Source organism: Ranitomeya variabilis, chromosome 1 (genome assembly GCF_051348905.1).
Source record: "Ranitomeya variabilis isolate aRanVar5 chromosome 1, aRanVar5.hap1, whole genome shotgun sequence".
NCBI lineage: Eukaryota > Metazoa > Chordata > Amphibia > Anura > Dendrobatidae > Ranitomeya > Ranitomeya variabilis.
Window position 1 is genome coordinate 537568146 of NC_135232.1, and position 20966 is coordinate 537589111.

General features: G+C 41.2%; 1 protein-coding gene across 14 annotated transcripts in view; it reads left to right on the forward strand.

Moving 5' to 3' along the window:
* The window catches only part of LOC143766726 (scaffold attachment factor B2-like), a 593416-nt gene that overhangs the window by 126888 nt on the left and 445562 nt on the right, over positions 1-20966 (forward strand). For all 14 annotated transcript variants that reach the window (XR_013213635.1, XR_013213632.1, XM_077254619.1 and 11 more), the window contains exons 4-6: positions 16127-16154; positions 16785-17247; positions 17529-17575. Coding sequence is in view for 12 of the 14 variants with exons in the window: in XM_077254619.1 (XP_077110734.1) it covers positions 16127-16154; positions 16785-17247; positions 17529-17575 (538 nt within the window). In the remaining 2 variants the exon portion in view is untranslated. The remainder of the gene's footprint in view (positions 1-16126; positions 16155-16784; positions 17248-17528; positions 17576-20966) is intronic.

Below are 20966 nucleotides of genomic sequence, written 5' to 3' on the forward strand. Positions count from 1 at the left end.
ACTAGGGTTAGGGTTAGGGTTAGAATTGGCGTTATAGCTAGGGTTAGAACTAGGGTTATTGTTAGAATTAGGGTATGTGCACACGGTGCAGCAATTTTCCATGCGGTGTACAGTACCATGTAAACCTATGAAAAACCAAATCCGCTGTGCCCATGGTGCGGATAATACCGCGCGGAAACGCTGAGTTGTATTTTCTGCAGCATGTCAATTCTTTGTGCGGATTCCGCAGCGGTTTAAACCTGCTCCTCAATAGGAATCCGCAGGTGTAAAACCACAGGTGAAATCCGCACAATAAATGCAGGAAATCCGCGGTAAATCCACAGGTAAAATGCAGTGCCTTTTACATGCAGATTTTTCAAAAACGGTGTGGAAAAATCCGCACACTAATCCGCAACGTGGACACATAGCCTTAGGGTTAGGGTTGGAATTAGGGATAAGATTAGGATTAGCGGTGTGTTGATTAGGGTTATGGTTGGGGTGTGGTGGGGTTAGTGTTTGAGTTAGAATTGGGGGGTTTCCACTGCTTAGGCACATCAGGGAATCCCAAACGCGACATGGCGCCAGCATTGATTCCAGCCAGTCTTGTGTTCAAAAAGTCAAATGGTGCTTCCTCCCTTCCGAGCCCTGGCGTACGCCCAAACAGTGGTTCACCCAAACATATGGGGCATAAGCGTACTCAGGAAAAATCGCACAACAAATTAAGGTTCAAATTTCTCCTGTTACCCTTGGGAAAATAAAAAGTTGGGGTAAAAAATTATTTTTGTGGGAAAAAAAATGATTTTTTATTTTCACAGCTCTGCGTTATAAACTTCTGTGAAGCACTTGGGGGTACTAAGTGCAATTATGTAGAATTATCCACACATCTAGAAAAGTTCCTTGGGGGGTCTAGTTTCCAAAATGGGGTCACTTGTGGGGGGTTTCTACTGTTTAGGCACATCAGGGGTCTGCAAACGCAACGCAACACCCTCAGACCATTCCATCAAAGACTGCATTTCAAAACGTCACTGCTTCCCTTCCGAGCCCCGACGTGTGCCGAAACAGTGGTTTACCTCCACATATGGGGTATCAGCGTACTTATGACAAACTGTACAACATTTTGTACAAACTTTTGTGGTCCAATTTCTCCTGTTACCCTTGTGAAAATAAAAAATTGCGGACTAAAAATCATTTTTGAGGAAAAAAGATTTTTTATTTTCAAGACTCTGCGTTATAGACTTCTGTGAAGCACTTAGAGGTTAATAGTGCTCACCACACATCTTGATTAGTTCCTTGGGTGGTCTAGTTTCCAAAATGGGGTCACTTGTGGGGGAACTCCAGTGTTTAGGCACACAGAGACTCTCCAAATATGACATGGTGTCCGCTAACGATTGCAGCTAATTTTTCATTCAAAAAGTCAAATGGCGCTCCTTCCCTTCTGAGTCTTGCCGTGTACCCAAACAGTGGTTTGCCCCCACATATGAGGTATTGGTGTACTCAGGAGAAATTGCCCACCAAAATTTGTTATTCATTTTATCCTGTTCCCCATGTGAAGATGAATAAATTGAGGCTAAAATAGTTTTTTTGTGAGGAAAAAAGTTTTTCATTTTTCTGATCAATTTGTGAAGCACATGGGGGTTCAAACTGCTCACTATGCATCTAGATAAGTTCCTTTAGGGGTCTAATTTCCAAAATGGGGGCACTTGTGGGGGAGCTCCAATGTTTAGGCACACAGGGGCTCTCCAAACGCGACATGGTGTCTGCTTAAGATTGGAGCCAATTTTTCATTGAAAAAAATCAAATGGCGTTCCTTCCCTTCCGAACCCTGCTGTGCGCCCAAACAGTGGTTCCCCCCCACATATGGGGTATCAGCGTACTTAGGACAAATTGGACAACAACTTTTGTGGTCCACTTTCTCCTTTTACCCTTGAGAAAATTAAAAAAATTGTTGCTTTTTTGTAACTAAAAAGTGAAATGTTCATTTTTTTTCTTCCATGTTGCTTCTGCTGCTGTGAAACACCTGAAGGTTTAATAAACTTCTCGAATGTGGTTTTGAGCAGCTTGAGGGGTGCAGTTTTTAGAATGGTGTCACTTTTGGGCATTTTCGTCATACAGACCCATCAAACTGACTTCAAATGTGAAGTGGTCCCTAAAAAAGAAAATGGTTTTGTAAATTTTGTTGTAAAAATGATAAATCGCTGGTCAAATGTTAACCCTAAGGCTAGGTTCACATTGCGCTAGGTGAGTCCGTCTAACGGACATGTTTTAAAGTAATGAAAACGCAATATAACGCACATACTAACGCGCCCATAGACTTGCATTGTCTGACGCATCGTGACGCATGCCAAAATTGGCATGCGTTTGTCACATAACGTTTTTTTCTGACGGACTTTGGAACGCGGCTTGCAGTGTTTTCGGATCCGGCCAAGCTAACGCAATACTAACGGAAGCGTTAATTCTGCCATAGAAGGCTATGGCAAACGCAGCCAGACGCAAATCGTGAAAAATTTCCAAATAGAACCATACGTTTTAATAGCGTTAGAGGGTGGTCCATGTGGTCATGTGACAGGAAATATGATTTCGGCCATTAATGTCCCTAGCACACATTTTTCCTGAGGCCTGCTGCACGTGAGAAAGTGTCTTGCAAGAGATCACAGGAAATGTAAGTACATTTGTATATATTATATATCTCTGTATACATCATGGGAGTCTGTATTGTCCGTCGGATGTGTGTGTACTAAAAATGTATTGCTTTATTGCAGATGTCGGATAGTGAGGGAAGCAGCAGCAGCAGCGTGTCTGCGGTTTTTTCTTCTCAATCGGTAGGCTTGCACTTTAAAAAAAAACACAATGTTGTGTGAAACTCCAGTGTATTGAGCTAAGCACGTGTATAATCATGTTTTCATTGCATATAGGAGTCTTCGGAGCCCGAGGCTGCTAGGCCCCCCCCCAAAAAAAACAGGCAAAACCCACAAAGGTACATGGCAGACATTTTTAGTTTTGCAGGCATAAATTTATTGATCCAAGAAATGTAATTTTATTTTTTTCCATTTACATACACAACAGGTTGTGGCACACGGAGGACACAAGAGAAAGAAGGTTCCTCGCCGTCTGTCGTCGCCACAACTGCCAGTGGTATTTATAAAACTAGAAATTTTCTATCCAATATTGATCTACATTCTATCTATTCACTTTCTATCTACTATATCTATAAACTATCTATCCACTATCTATCTCGCTCTCTCTATCTTTCGCTCTATCTATGTATCCATCTATCTATGTATCTATCGTTCTATCAATGTATCTATCTATCTATCTATCTATCTATCTATCTATCTATCTATCTATCTATCTATCTATCTATCTATCTATCTATCTATCTATCTATCTATCTATGTATCTATCTATCTCTGTATCTATCAGTCTAGCCATCAAGTGAAATTGAACCTTTCAACGTAACGTTTTGTGTTTAAATAGTCCAAGTCAGCGACCAAAAATAAAAGGATTGTGGTTGACGAAGCGCCGTTGACCATTCACAACGAGACACTGATCAACCTTGTGGAAGCCAACCTCTCAATATGGGACCAAAGCGACGGCTCCCACCATGACATCGTGAAGAACCGCAAGTTGTGGGATCAAATTATATGTCACTTCGATCCCCGATACATGGAGAAGTCGTCAACCTATAAGAAAAAAATTGGTAAATATTGGTGATGTTAAATTGCAAAATGTAAAGAATTCAAACAGTTGAACCTTTTTTTTGTTTTGTTTTTTTAAATGTAAATCTTAAAAAAACTATCAAACAAAAAATGTATCTTTTTCTCTTCTATCTATCTGCAATCTACCTATCCACTTGTTGTCTACTATCTATATCTCAACTCTCAACTATCTATACACTATTTCTAAACTGTTTCTCTATCTAATAACTACTATCTATCAACTATCTATCTACAATCTATATATCAACTATCTTAACTAACTATCCACAATTTTTAAACTATCAATATAAGAACTTTCAACCTACTATTTATATATCTTTTTTTAATCTTTTTTTAAAATTTAAAGCCGATGCGGTCCATACCCGTTGGAAATCGATAAGGGATCGCTTTGTCCGGGACTACCGCAACTGTCAAAATCCACCAAGCGGATCAGGTGCCAAACGGTTGACCCCGTTTGTGCATTACGACCAATTGCTCTTTCTGCGAAAAAGTGTCTCAGCGCTCGTAAGTAGAAATAGGTCTGTGTGCGAGACAAAATAGTTTAATTAAAGAAAAAAATTAATTTTTCTTGGGGGGTTACAGCACGATATGCAGTACCGCAGCGCCTAGACAGGCAGAGGAACTGGAGCCATCTCTCCACTGGAACCAAGCCAGCAGACGGGTGCTGAAGATGTGTCTGGCATCAGCGAGCCACGATTTGTGGAGAGAAGCACTGTTGCTTCTGGTGTGAGTGCCCGGTTGCAATCAAAGCGTGGACGGAAGCGAGCATCACAAAAAGATGAAGCTGATGCCATTATTGTCGAAGGACTCCAACGGGTGGATGACATGTGTCGTAGTGAACTCAAAGACCTGAGGCGGGAAATTACCGACTTGAAATCCCGCGAGTCTGTATATTCTGCAAATGAGTGGAAGCTCCTTTTTTGTCCTATGTGCCTGTAGCTCAAAATATCCCGGCACACAGAAACCTTATGTTTAGGCAAAGACTGAATGACCTTCTTGAGTAATTTGTGGGCCCCCAGGAACCCGCTCCATCGCGAACAAGAAGCATGGACATGCCGGCCTACAACCCTCAATATAGAGGCCGGGGTGAAACGAGCATGGAACATCAGAGACAAAGTAGCAGTCCATCATACAGTTGGGCAGACAATCCGCCCGCGCAATACCAAAGTCTATAGTACTGTTCACTGTCCCCAGCCAGGTGCAATTACTGCGTTTGAAGTTTTCTTGGTTAATTTTTTTTTTGGCACCCAATTTCGTGTGGGTTTTTTACATCCCTATGGGATATCATATGTTAAACATGTCTAGCAACAGTTTGTTCGTACAAATTCCCAAACATTTAGTAAACTGTTTAAAATGTAAGATTCTTGTATGACTTAAACTTTTAACACAACATAATAACTTGAATGTAAATTTTTACACGACATACGGTTGTGGGAAATAAAACAAAGCCCCACACATTTCAGCAAAACATCAGGATACAACTTTAGACTTTAAATAATTTTCACACGTGTCTGTCTTGCCATGGAACATGGCCTTCATGTGTGAAGTAATGTGCAAATTGATCACGAATCCTCATTATTTGAGCTGTAGACCGAACAGCAGTCGATTCAATGCTAATGAGGTTTGACTCAAGGTACCTTCACACGAAGCGACGCTGCAGCGATAGCGACAACGATGCCGATCGCTGCAGCGTCGCTGTTTGATCGCTGGAGAGCTGTCACACAGACCGCTCTCCAGCGACCAACGATGCCGAGGCCCCCGGGTAACCAGGGTAAACATCGGGTTGCTAAGCGCAGGGCCGCGCTTAGTAACCCGATGTTTACCCTGGTTACCAGCGTAAAAGTAAAAAAAACAAACAGTACATGCTCACCTGCGCGTCCCCCAGCGTCTGCTTCCTGACACTGACTGAGCTCCGGCCCTAATAGCAGAGCGGTGACGTCACCGCTGTGCTTTCACTTTCACTTTAGCGCCGGCGCTCAGTCAGTGTCAGGAAGCAGAGGCTGGGGGACGCGCAGGTGAGCATGTACTGTTTGTTTTTTTTACTTTTACGCTGGTAACCAGGGTAAACATCGGGTTACTAAGCGCGGTCCTTCGCTTGGTAACCCGATGTTTACCCTGGTTACCAGTGTAAAACATCGCTGGTATCGTTGCTTTTGCTTTCAAACACAACGATACACAGCGATCGGACGACCAAATAAAGTTCTGGACTTTATTCAGCGACCAGCGACATCACAGCAGGATCCTGATCGCTGCTGCGTGTCAAACGAAACGATATCGCTAGCCAGGACGCTGCAACGTCACGGATCGCTAGCGATGTCGTTTCGTGTGAAGGTACCTTCACATTCATCGGGGTCAACCACCTGGGGTTCATGTCTGGCAACAAAATTGTGCAGACATATGCATGCCTTCACAACACGGTCCACATTTTCAGGTTGCAGTTGCATGCAAGTTAGTAAAATTCGCCATTTTAATGTCAAAATCACAAAGGCACACTCCACATAACGTCTTGCCCGGCTCAAGCGATAATTAAAAATGCGCCTGGTGGAGTTTAGACTACAGCTTGAGTACGGCTTGAGGAGATTTTGTCCAAGTTGGAACGCTTCATCGCCAACTAAAACATAGGGCAAACTTGGGTCTTCGGTCCCCGGTAGAGGTCGTGATGAGGGTATGTTAAGTGTTGCTGTACAAACATCTCCCCATGTTGGAGACTCTGAAGACTCTGGAATCGTTAGTCCGGCCATGCGCACCAATATCCACAGCAACAAAACGGTATCTTGCATCCGCAATAGCCATCAATACAATAGAAAAGTATTTTTTATAGTATAGTGACCCACTATGCGCTGGTTTCTGAATCCGAATGTGCTTGCCGTCCATGGCACCAATACTATGGGGGAAATTAGCCACATCCTCGAACTGTTGGGAAATCGCTAGCCACATTTCTGATGGTCGGTGTTGGTAGCACAAGTGGTTGCAAGTTGTTCCAAATGGCATCACGAGTTTCCCGAACCAGTTGGCAAATTGTTGACTTCCCAAGTCTAAATTGATGATGCAGTGACGCGAAAGATTCTCCGGTAGCCAGATATCTGTCGGCATTCAAAAAGAAAAAAAAAAATGTTTAGGATTTTAAAGGACAACTAAAAGTCTAGATACAATAGAATATACAATTGCTAACTGAACATTATGCCCCACGATACCTAGATCTAGTCTTTGTCAATAGAATGATAAAAATTTTTATAATTACCTCAGTCACTACTAAACGTTGCTCCGCACAGATGCTTTCACGGAAAGTGCTGCGATGATGATGTAGCTCATCCTTCACATGTGAGAGCAGAACATCAAAGGTCTCAATGGACATCCATAGATAGCGTTGGAATTTGGAGGGATGATCCCGAAGCTGAACATACAGTGTGTGAAATTCACCATATGTATTCCGCAAGAAATTCACTTCGTGGATCCAATATCTACTTTGCGAACTACGCTTTCTCTGCCGAAGTCGCAAACGCATCAAGCGAAATCTAACGAGCTCAGACACAAACATCTTGCTAGCAGAAGTTCACTCAATGCTTTCAAAATGGAGAATGAGTCTGCACCCACACCCGACGATGACAAAAGGAGAAAAAAAAAAAAACAACTTTATTGACCGTGACGAACGCACATCCAAATGAGAAAAACGCGGTCACATGCGTTAACGTGACGCCGATTTTTCGACAAATTGGCTCCTTTTCTCTACATGCGTTTAACGGATCCGTTTAACGACATGTACTTGACGCAATGTGAACCTAGCCTTATAACTTCCTAGCAAAGAAAAAAAATTGTTTCCAAAACTGTGCTGATGTAAAGTAGACATGTGAGAAATGTTATTTATTAACTATATTGTCACAACTCTCTGATTTAACAGAATAAAAATTCAAAATTTGAAAATTGCGAAATATTCAAATTTTTCGCTAAATTTCCGATTTTTTTTCCTCAAACGCAAAAATTATCGACTTAAGTTTACTAACATGAAGCCCACTATGTCACAAAAAAACAATCTCAGAATCGCTAGGATCCATTGAAGCGTTCCTGAGTTATTACCTCATAAAGGGACAGTGGTCAGAATTGGAAAAAATGGCCAGGTCATTAAGGTCAAAATAGGCTGGGTCATGAAGGGGTTAAAGAAACAAGCACACGATGGATTTCATCAACCAAGGTATCATTTTATTCAGTATAACGGCGCCGATGTAACAGTCTGTAGGTTACTGTGCACAATCCTGCTGACCGGTTCCCTTTTAGGTTTCTGCCATTCTGTGGGCATTGGCAGTGACTCACATGCGCAAATGAACAATGCTGCCAATGACCATAGCAGGGTAGAAACCGTCAGGGTATGTGCACACGTTGTAGATTTGCCTGCGGATTTTCTGCACTAAATCCGCAGCTCTTGGCAGAAAATGCAGGTGTGTGTTTGATGCGTTTTTTGCGCATTTTTGGTGCGTTTATGATGCGTGTTTTGTATGTGTTTTTGAAAGCTAAATAAAGATGTATTATTGAGCAAAATAAAATAAAACAAATTGTGATGTCCTTTCTTGTCCAACCTCCTCTTTTAGGCTGTGTGCACACGTAGCAATTTTCGCGTTTTTTCGCTATAAACCGCTATATTAACGCTAAAAAAACATATATTATGCATCCCATCATTTAAAATGCATTCTGCAATTTTTGTGCACATGATGCGTTTTTTTTCCGCGAAAAAAAACTTAGCGTGGTAAAAAAACACAGCATGTTCATTAATTTTGCGGATTTTTTTGCGGATTTCCCACTGTTATTGCGTTGGGAACCTCCAGAAAAATCCGCAAAAAAACGCACCTAAAAAGCACCAAAACGCTAAAAACGCGGTAAAAGAAGCGAGAAAAACGCATGCAGATTTCTTGCAAAAAATTTCCTGTTTTGCTCAGGAAATCTCTGCAAGGAATCCTGAACGTGTGCACATAGCCTTACATTTGTCCAACCCACACTCCATTACACACACAGATATAATCTATATTCATAGATCTATCGATCTATGTATCTATAGATATATGTATAGATGGATATATCTATGGATAGATGTAGATAGATATATGGATAGTTAGGCTACTTTCACACAACAGTTTTTTTCCGTCAGGCAGGATCCGGTGAATTTTTGAAAAAACGGATCCGTTGCAAATAGTGAAATACTGATGCAACTGATCCGTTTTTTTGAGAGAGAGAACGGAAAATGTGCATGATTTGAATGAAAAAATGCATGAAAAAACGGATTCGGAGGCCGGATTCATCATTTCAGTTTCATACGTTTTTCGCTGGATCAGTCCCTGGCCCTTTTTTTTTTTTTTTAAATTTTCCTGCACAGAAAAAAGTTCCTCTGACGGATCTTGCAATAAACTGATGAAACGTGTGGCCATCATGCACAATCCAGCGCTAATACAACTGTATGAGGGAAAAAAAACGGATCCGGCAGGAGAAAAACAGATCCATTTTTTTCAAAACTCGCCAGATTGTGCCGGACGGCAAAAACCTGATGTGTGAAAATAGTCGGATAGATATATGGATAGGTAGATATATGGATAGGTAGATATATGGATAGGTAGATATATGGATAGGTAGATATATGGATAGGTAGATATATGGATAGGTAGATATATGGATGGATAGGTAGATATATGGATGGATAGGTAGATATATGGATGGATATATCCATAGATATATATAATAGCAAGCCGATGTTGATTAATGAACATGTTTATTTAAAAAAAAAATGGCGTGGGCTCCCGCGCAATTTTCTGCGCCAGAGGGAGAAAGCCGACGGCCAGGGGCCATTATTTGTAGCCTGGGAAGAGGGTAATGTCCATGGCCCCCTTCCAGGCTATGAATATCAGCCCGCAGCTGTGTGCGTAGCCTTTACTGGCTATTAAAATAGGGGGACCCCCTCCAAAAAAAAAAACAAAAAAACCTCGTGGGGTTCCCCCTATATTTTATAGCCAGAATAGCTACGCAGACAGCTGCGGGCGGCTGACAGTCATAGCCTAGGAAGGGACCATGGATATTGCGCCCCCCCCCCCTTGCTACAAATACCAGCCCGCAGCCTTCCCAGAAATGGCATCTGTAAGATGCGCCAGTTCCAGCACTAAGACCCTCTCTTCCCACTCCCTTGTAGCGGTGGGATATGGGGTAATAAGGGGTTAATGTCACCTTTTGTATTGTAAGGTGACATTAAGCCCGGTTAGGAATTGAGGCGTAAATAAGACAACTATCCATTACTAATCCTACAGTAGTGAAAGAGTTAAAGTATTTTAATATTTTTAAATTCACCATACTTGCCATTCTCAATCGCCTGCAAAAATGAAAAATAAACCAACCGTATACTCACTTTCTGCCGTAATCCAATTAATAACGAGTGTCCCACCATGACCTCCCCTATAGAACAGTGACATCGGGTGATATCACTGCTCTATAGGGCCTCCAGTGACACACTGACAGGAGAAAATGGCTCCTGCAGTGCATCACTGAAGAGGTTACCTGAGTTCAGGGTCTCACTTTATGGCAAAGCTTCGTGGGAATTTTCCCACACAGCAGTGCCTCAAGTGAGAATAGGGACTATTTCTCACAGCCTGTGGAGGAATACATTGCGGAAGGATACCTTCTATCATTGTATTGCCCGTAGCCCCTGGAGAGCGGTAGTATCACCTGATGTGGCTGTTCTCCACGGGAGATCGTCGTGGGACAGTCGTATTAATTGGTTATCTGCGGACACAGGGAGTATATTTTTTTTTATTTTAATATTTTTTTACAGGTGAGCAATGGCTTCGGGGAACAAGGTGATGGTGAGTATGTACTGTTGTATGTACTGTATGGTTATATGTATATGTTGTATGTACTGTCTTTTTTTTTTTTTTTTTATACATGCAACACATTAGCCGGATGATGGGACTACTACTGTCCCATCATTGGCTAATGTGTCAATCACTGTCACTGTAGCAGGCATAGCCTGATGGGTCTTGTCCCATCGGACGATACGCACACAAATCAGACCCCCGACACACACACACACACACACACACACACACACACACACACACACACACACACACACACACACACACACACACACACTCCCTCCTCCCGATATGCAGTGTTTCATCTGCAGCTAAACTGCAGATCTTTTTTACATCTGCAGTTTTGTTGCGGATGTGCCCGACTCCATGCAAGTCAATGGGTGCAGAAACATTGCAGATCCGCACAAAGAATTGACATGCTGTGGAAAAAACAATGCTGCGTTGCCATGCGTTTTTTTCCACAGCATGTGCACAGCGGATTGGGTTTTCTATAGGTTTACATGGTACTGTAAACCGCATTGGAAACTGCTGCAGATCCGCAGCGTCAAACGCTGCGGATCCGCGGTAAAATCCGCAACTTGTGAACATGGCCTAAGTATAATCGTGGGATTGCAGGGTGCAGGTGCCAGATTCCAGGGCCAGCAATACACATCGCAGGGCACTGTGATGCTTATTGAATGGTGGATGGGGATGGTATTCAAATGAAGACTGGAGCCAGAGTTTTTTCCAGGCACCGCACACCCCAGAGCCTAGACAAATGTCCCAGGGTTGACCGATTTTGCGTTAAGAATTAACTCCTCTTTTAGAATGTGACTGCTGTGCACTGATGACCAGGATCACGAGACTGAGATCCATGGATATAAGCTTTACACTATGAAAGACAAAAGCTGTCATTTTAGGAAAATAGCAAACTTGCTTTTTTTGTGCTGTCTATCAAATTGGCAATTTAAAAACTTAAGAATCTCTATTATTCTGTGCCATTGTAAAGTTACTTGAGTGTTAAAGGCCCTTGGAAAAGTTGGAAATGGTTTGTATTCATGCGTGCATATGCGCTTATATGTACATGTTTGTGTGTGCGTGCGTGCGTTTTTATACTGGTGTGTTTGCATACACACTCCACCCTGTTAATGAAAACAAAGGGGAAAACAAAAAAAGGCTGGTCATTAACCCCTTGATGACCGCCGATACGTCTTTTAATTGACCGGAGATATAAGAGACTAGCATTCCCATACAGGTGGCAATCCAGCAGCTGTCGGCTGTACACTATAGCTGACAAACCACGGCTGCATAAGCCACTGTCAGTGTTTGCACCGTCCAAATCTGTTTAACCCCTTAGGTGCTGCTGTCAATAATGACTATATGATACAACGGTTTTAAGTGTGGCTTCTCCCTCTTTATACCCATCGGCACCCTGAGATCATGATTGTGTGATCCTGATGTTTGTCATGGCAATTCATGAGCAAATAGCGGCCTTAGTCTGCCGGCTGCACTAACCTGTTAAAAAGTCAGTGACATTTAGGTGGTAAAAATCAACTTTTTCATTTCCATCATGTCACTTTGTTTTTATTCCTGAAAAGCACCTGAAGGGTTAATAAACTACATGACAGCCTTTTTTTTTTTTGCATGTCAGGAGGTGTTGTTTTTAAAATGGTATCAGTTTTGGGGGTTTTCCAATATACGTGACCCCTAAACGAGCCAAAAAACAACGCTTTATTATCATACCGCCGAACAAAAAGTGGAATAACAAGCGATCAAAAAGACGGATATAAATAACCATGGTACCGCTGAAAACGTCATCTTGTCCTGCAAAAACGAGCCGCCATATAGCATCATAACCAAAAAATAAAAGTTATAGTCCTCAGAATAAAGCGATGCCGAAATTATTTTTTCTATAAAATTGTTTTTATCGTATAAAAGCGCCAAAACATAAAAAAATGATATAAATGAGATATCGCTGTAATCGTACTGACCCGACGAATTAAACTGCTTTATCCATTTTACCTAACGTGGAACGGTATAAACGCCTCCCCCAAAAGAAATTCATGAATAGCTGGTTTTTGGTCTTTCTGCCTCACAAAAATCGGAATAAAAAGTGATCAAAAACTGTCACGTGTCCAAAAATGTTACCAATAAAAACATCAACTCGTCCCGCAAAAAACAAGACCTCACATGACTCTGTGGACCAAAATATGGAAAAATTATAGGTCTCAAAATGTGGAGACGCAAAAACTTTTTTGCTATGAAAAGCGTCTTTTAGTGTGTGACAGCTGCCAATCGTAAAAATCCGATATAAAAAACGCTATAAAAGTAAATCAAACCCCCCTTCATCACCCCCTTAGTTAGGGAAAAATAATAAAATTAAAAAAATGTATTTATTTACATTTTCCCATTAGCGTTAGGGCTAGGGCTACGGTTAGGGTTAGGGCTAGGGTTGGGGCTAGAGTTGGAGCTAAAGTTAGGGTTAGTGTTGGGGCTAAAGCTAGGGTTAGGGTTGGGGCTAAAGTTAGGGTTAGGGATTGGATTACATTTACGGTTGGGATTAGGGTTGGGATTAGAATTAGGGGTGTGTCAGGGTTAGGGGTGTGGTTAGGGTTACAGTTGGGATTAGGGTTAGGGGTGTGTTTGGATTGGTTTCAGGTAGATTTGGGGAGTTTCCGCTGTTCAGGCACATCAGGGGCTCTCCAAACGCGACATGGCGTCCGATCTCAATTCCAGCCAATTCTGCATTGAAAAAGTAAAACAGTGCTCCTTCGCTTCCGAGCTCTGCCATGCGCCCAAACAGTGGTCCCCCCCCACATATGGGGTATCAGCGTACTCAGGACAAATTGGAAAACAACTTTTGGGGTCCAATTTATCATGTTACCCTTGTGAAAATTCAAAACTGGGGGCTAAAAAATAGTTTTTATGAAATAAAAAAAAAAAAGAATTTTTATTTTCACGCCTCTGCGTTATAAACTGTAGTGAAACACTTGGGGGGGGGGTTCAAAGCTCTCAAATCACATCTAGATAAGTTCCTTAGGGGGTCTATTTCCAAAATGGTGTCACTTGTGGGGGGTTTTAATGTTTAGGCACATCAGGGGCTCTCCAAACGCAACATGGCGTCCCATCTTAATTCCAGTCAATTTTGCATTGAAAAGTAAAATGGCGCTCCTTCCCTTCCAAGCTCTGCTATGCGCCCAAACAGTGGATTACCCCCACATATGGGGTATCGTCGTACTCAGGACAAATTGCATAACAACTTTTGTGGTCTAATTTTTCTTACCCTTGGGAAAATAAAAAATTGGGGGCGAAAAGATCATTTTTGTGAAAAAAATATGATTTTTTATTTTTACGGCTCTGCATTATAAACTTCTGTGAAGCACTTGGTGGGTCAAAGTGCTCACCACACATCTAGATAAGTTCCTTAGGGGGTCTACTTTCCAAAATGGTGTCACTTGTGGGGGGTTTCAATGTTTAGGCACATCAGAGGCTCTCCAAACGCAACATGGCGTCCTATCTCAATTCCAGTCAATTTTGCATTGAAAAGTCAAATGGCGCTCCTTTCCTTCCGAGCTCTGCCATGCGCCCAAACAGTGGTTTACCCCCACATATGGGGTATCAGCGTACTCAGGACAAATTGTTCAACAACTTTTGGGGTCCATTTTCTCCTGTTACCATTGGTAAAATAAAACAAATTGGAGCTGAAATGAATTTTGTGTGAAAAAAAGTTAAATGTTCATTTTAATTTAAACATTCCAAAAATTCCTGTGAAACACCTGAAGGGTTAATAAACTTCTTGAATGTGGTTTTGAGCACCTTGAGGGGTGCAGTTTTTAGGATGGTGTCACACTTGGTTATTTTCTATCATATAGACCCCTCAAAATGACTTCAAATTACATGTGGTCCCTAAAAATAAAAATGGTGTTGTAAAAATGAGAAATTTCTGGTCAACTTTTAACCCTTATAACTCCCTAACAACAACAAAAATTGGTTCCAAAATTGTGCTGATGTAAAGTAAAAATGTTACTTCTTAAAGGGCACCCGTCACCCCGTTTTTTCAGTATGAGATAAAAATACTGTTAAATAGGGCCTGAGCTGTGCATTACAACAGTGTATTTTGTGGACCCCGATTCCCCACCTATGCTGCCAAAATACGTTACCAAAGTAGTCTTTTTCGCTTGTCAATCTGGCTGGTCTGGTCAAAAGGGCATGGTGTCTTCCCCCAGATCTTGCTTAGTTTTCCGTTGGTGGCGTAGTGGTGTGCGCATGCCCAAGGTCCCGAATCCACTGCACAGGGGAGTTAAAAGAGCGCGATGTGCACTATTTCATTGGTGATCGGTGGGGGCGGCCATCTTCCTTTGGCCGCGCGTGCGCAGAAGCGGCGCTCTGCTGGCCGCGGCTTCAGGAAAATGGCCGCGGGATGCCGCGTGTGCGCAGATGGAGATCGCGGCGGCCATTTTCCTGAAGCCGAGATGCGAACTCTGCTTCAGGAAAATGGCCGCCGCGATCTCCATCTGCGCACGCGCGGCATCCCACGGCCATTTTCCTGAAGCCGCGGCCAGCAGAGCGCCGCTTCTGCGCACGCGCAGCCAAAGGAAGATGGCCGCCCCACCGATCACCAATGAAATAGTGCACATCGCGCTCTTTTAACTCCGCTGTGCAGTGGATTCGGGACCTTGGACATGCGCACACCACTACGCCACCAACGGAAAACTAAGCAAGATCTGGGGGAAGACACCATGCCCTTTTGACCAGACCAGCCTGATTGACAGGCGAAAACGGCTAGTTTGGTAACGTATTTTGGCAGCATAGGTGGGGAATCGGGGTCCACAAAATACACTGTTGTAATGCACAGCTCAGGCCCTATTTAACAGTATTTTTATCTCATACTGAAAAAACGAGGTGACAGGTGCCCTTTAAGTATTTTGCATGACATATCTCTGTGATTTAAGGGCATACAAATTCAAAGTTGGAAAATTGTGAAATTTTCTAAATTTTCGCCAAATTTCCTTTTTTTCACAAATAAACGCAAGTTATATCGAATAAATCTTACCACTAACATGAAGTACAATATCTCACGAGAAAACAATGTCAGAATGGCCAAGATCCGTTAAAGCGTTCCAGAGTTATAACCTCATAAAGGGACAGTGGTCAGAATTGTAAAAATTGGCCCGGTCATTAACGTGCAAACCACCCTCGGGGCTTAAGGGGTTAAGGGATAATCATTTAAAGTTTGAAAATTGCACTTTTTTTTATATCTGTCAAATTTCTGATTGATAGGTTTTGTTTATTTATAAAAAAAAAAAAAAAAATCTAAATTAACCATTGTCATAAAGTATAATGTCGCAAAAAACAATCTCAAAATCAGGGGAATTTGTTGACGTATTCCATAATTACCACTTGAAGTGACACTGGTCAGATTTTTAAAATTTGGCTGTCACTAAGGGGTTAAAGCTCATTTAGGCCTTGTCACTAAAGGGGTAAAATAAAATGCTAAAATTTAGGGAAAAAAAATAGAGATTTTTTTCTGAATACAAGGAGTACATATTTAGTACATAGAATGTGTCTTGCTGAAAATAATGGGAGCTGTTTTTCTTTCCTTTATAGGAGAATGAAGAATCCCACTTGGAACAAGGTATTTTCTATGTTACACCGTAGCTTGCTCTTAGCTTAATTGGTACATTTTGTTCTTATTTGTGGAGCATTTTATTGAAAAATGTGAGCTACTATTTGCATATCTATATAACTTTGTTTTTTGAGATTCAATAGCTATTGTCAAAGAATCCTGCTTTTTTACCTTTCTGGAGGTTTATGATTGTTCCCATCGTTCTACACGTTCACAACAATTTTTTCGTCTTTTTGAAAATTGTCTATATTGCATTGATAGTATCTGGAAGATCTCTTGATATCATGTTCTCAGAAGCCAAAATTAGTTTTTTATTGAAAATCCTGTGTACAGTGTGAAAATGTGAAGTCACATGAAGACGGAGAATTTCAACATAACTTGAAGTCGGATTGAATTGAAGAAACATGAAGTTTAAACATTTGCGCTGTTTCCAGTGTGTTTTTTTTTTTTTTTGGTGGGGGGGAACATTTAGTGATTCATATTGAATGCTTTCAACTTCGTACACATGTACCGCGTAAAGCTCCTTTCTATTATTTGTGTGTAGTAGTCAAATTTGGCAGCCATGCCGGTTCCACATTTGTGATTTGTTTTTGTTCCTGGTAATTAAATTGTGCCGTTCTATTCTTATTAAATCTATAGAAAATGAGAAAGTGCTCGAGATATTGGGGGAAAGTGATAAATGTGAACAGCATAAAGAAGAGATTCCAGAAGTAGAAGACTCATTTAAGCAAGAGGGAAGTTGTGTTGAACCAGAGGACCCCAAAGAGGAAGAGGAGATTTTTGTGACCATTGAATCTGCGGGCAGCATTATAGATTTAGCAGGGGAAACAAATCAAGGTTGTGAAGATGGAGAAAATAAAGATTTAGCTTCAGATAATAGGGAGTCTAAAGCACAAAGCACTAACAAGGATACAGACTTTGAAATGATAGATGTAGATAAAACAAGTGGTCAGAGTAGCCAGCCTCAACCTGATGTCACAAAAAAGGAGGAAAATGAAGAAAAACCACCTGATGGTGAAGACACCAAGAATCAAGATGATGTGCAGGAGGAAAGCTCTGCTGTAAAAGAGCCCTCCTCAAAAGAGGATGATCAGAAAATGAGGTTTGTTCTCTTATCGGTATTAGAAAAAATATATGTGTATATATATATATTTTTTTTTTAGTTTTTCCTTTCAGTAAGGCCAAACTATGGGTATCTAAAATCTTCGATTTTTAGTTTCTTCAAAAATATTATTTGTATTGCCTCAACTTTCTCACTTTTTTGCTTTAATTTTAGAATGTAATGTGCACGTAATATCTTACATATTTTTGTTTAAAGAGGAGTACTCACCTATTTTCTTTTTTTTTTTTTACCCCTTCACTCATTTTCACATTTTCCTTTAGTTCGACTGATGAGGAAATTGATAAAAGTGTCACAAAAGATGATAAAGGTATATAAGATTGCCTATTATGCTAAATGATTTTAAGTTAAGGTTTTTGTGTAGTGTCCGTTTGTTTTTACAGTAAAATTTACTTAGTGTGTTTCATAGAATACATCTAAAGTGGTATAGAAACATACTAATGTCTGCTCTGGTGGTCTCACATGGTCCTGAAGCATGACATCCCTTTCATGTAGGTGGAGGCGGCTGTAACAAATCACTGGTCTGAGCGGTGAAGTTTGCAAGTACAGTGCTGTACATGACAACTCAGACGAGCAATTGACCAGTATGGGTTAAGACACTCTCCAACATAAGCAAATGTTATAAGCAGGGCTAATCCCCATTAGGCACAGGAAGATGATGTCCAACCAATACTTGACAAGTACAGCCCATGAGATCCTAGATTTCAGCATTGTGTGCACTGCCGTCACACTCCGATCGGAAGCATGGTCACCGCTCACTGGGGTGCTGTTTTTCTTACTGTGCCCTTCTGTTAAGGTACCGTCACACTCAGCGACGCTGCAGTGATATAGACAACGAGCCGATCGCTGGAGCGTCGCTGTTTAGGTCGCTGTAGAGATGTCATGTGGGATAGCTGCGGAGACACCATCACGTGTTTCTCAACGCAAGCAGTGAATAGCCAGACCTTTCCCCGGGAAGGAACAACCACGGGAAGGGCAGCATCCAATAAAGGAAAACATCCAATACAGGAAAACCATCATCAGTGTGGAGTAGGAATCTGGCTTTTACTAGGCACTGCTCCTAATAGCCAGATTCCTACTCCACACTGATGAGGGGCAAACACCCCGAAACAGCTGTCTGTGGATGGATACCATGCTTGGCATAGGTGGTTTTCCTGTATTGGATGTTTTCCTTTATTGGATGCTGCCCTTCCCGTGGTTGTTCCTTCCCGGGGAAAGGTCTGGCTATTCACTGCTTGCGTTGAGAAACACGTGATGGTGTCTCCGCAGCTATCCTATGTGCGTTTGCATATTTCCCATAAGGGATGGGGGCAGTGTTCTGGATCACTGCATTGAGAAACACGTGATGGTGTCTCCGCGGTGTTGGATGTTTTGGTCTCCCCGAGGCCAATCATCTGTGCCTTTACAGCTGTAGAGATGTCAAACACAGCAGCTCCACAACGATGCAGGAGCGATCCTGTGACGTAACGGTGACTAGCTTATCGTTCTCACAGGTTGTTAGCTCCATGTAAAACATTGCTTGCATCGTTGCTTTTGCTGTCAAACGACGATACACGCCGACCTGACGACCAAATAAAGTTCTGGACTTCTAGCTCCGACCAGCGATATCACAGCGGGATCCAGATCGCTGCTGCGTGTTAAACACCGAGATCGCTAACCAGGACGCTGCAAAGTCACGGATCGTTGTCGTTCTTGTTGTAAAGTTGCTGAGTGTGAAGGTACCTTTACTCCTTGGTAATCCAGAAGGACTCCGTTATCTTGGGTACTTAGCGCTGTCCTTGTATATTGGGCTACTGAGCTAGTATATTTAACCCCATTATATTTGATACACTACTATATATACTGTATATTGCAGCCAAACGTGATGCTAGAACGCTGTGCTGCTGAGCTGGTGGATCTACTCTTTGGTTTTTATTCTATGCATACATTATTCTTAATGCATACACACGTTCATTTATATGCACACATCTATTGATACATAGAATACATGTGTTATGCATGCAGTACGTTAGATATACATCCTTCTATTATGTGTACACGTTCATTTATATACACTCAAACATCTATTCATGCACACAGATCTAAAGACTCTACAGTTGTGGCTAAATGTTTGGAGTCCAACGCAAATTTTGTTTTTCACATTTTCAGTGTTCATAGATCTTATAGTCAAATGTTTTTATGTTCACTAAAGTATTATTATAACTATTTTATACTTAATGAGAATATGGAGATAAGGAATGAGGGAGACATAAACAACTGCAAAGAAACTTATTTTCTTGTGGTGCAGAGGCCAAGACTTATGGTAAGTAATCATAAGACGGCACGAATCGTTTCCTTTGTGGTTAAAAAGTCCTTTATTTTAACTCATCTGGACATCCGTTAAGCAGTATGTGGGGAGACAGGTGGACGACGGCAGTTTCGCGCTTGGTTAGTGCTTCTACGGGTCCAATCTAAAATCAAGTATGACCACTTCCTCTTATAGGTGGTGATTCACACTAACCTTTACATAAATTTACATATAACATTCTAAACCTCAGGTGCAATAATTGTTACAGAAAATGGACATGTCTAATTTTTCATTTAAGCGTAATGTGATCTGGGCTTCAGCATTTAAAATCCCTTTACCCCCTCTGACAAATAAGCGGTTGTGGGGTGTTTCACATCTTCTAGTCCTGCGATCCGCTATGTGTGGATCGGCATTGAGACATTGTTGAATGTCTGATCCATGCGCGTGAACCCTTCCCTGATGTAATGAATTTGAAATGCTCTCTAAATATTATGAATAATGGACGGATTGTTTTTCATAAGTAAAAAAAAAAAAAAAATTGCAGGGACAGAATCTAATATAAACCACTTATTTAGTACGGCATGAAATAAATTCCTTAAGATCGTGAGATATAGGACCCACTCTAATGTTTTCCTGTGTTTAAGATCTTTTTTATGGCTTGTATGCTTGTTTGGGGAATGCACGTGTATAGACTGTGTCGACTGATGCTAAGCACCGTCCTTTTTGTCAATCAATAGCACTTAAAATGTGCAAGAAGTCTGTGTCCTCTCCCAAGCGTACAAGCCATAAAAAAAATCTTAAACACAGACATGAATGAATAAAACATTTGAATGTATTAGTCTCCACAACAATTCATTATTATAACACACAATGCTTTCAATTGTGATGGACTGGTTCGGTACAGTGATGGGTACGCCTGTCACTTGCACATTCGCCAATTTTTTTGACTGAATTTGAAAATACATATACAGTATTAAAATACACTTCTCAGATACATTAACACTTAAATGTCATCCACATAACTATGTTTTGTTAAATGGGACGGAACAGCAATTTCAACAATGTAACACATTTGAATGATAACATTCAATATGAAATTCTCTTCAGTGTTTAAATAAACCCTTGTTCTCATACAGAAGAAGTAAAACCCTGGGAGACATAACACATAATAGGTTTTTGTCATAAAAGAAAAACACTTAACTCTAGGAAACATTAAATGTGGAAATTATTTCGGTAGTCTACACATCACAGGAAATCATGAGTGGGTCCTATATCTCACTGTTAAGGAATTTATTTCATGCCGTACTAAATATGTGGTTTAGAGTAGATTCTGTCCTTGCAATTATTTTTTATATAGGAAAATGATTCATGATATTTAGGCTAGGTTCACATTAGCGTTTGAGTCTGCAGCTTA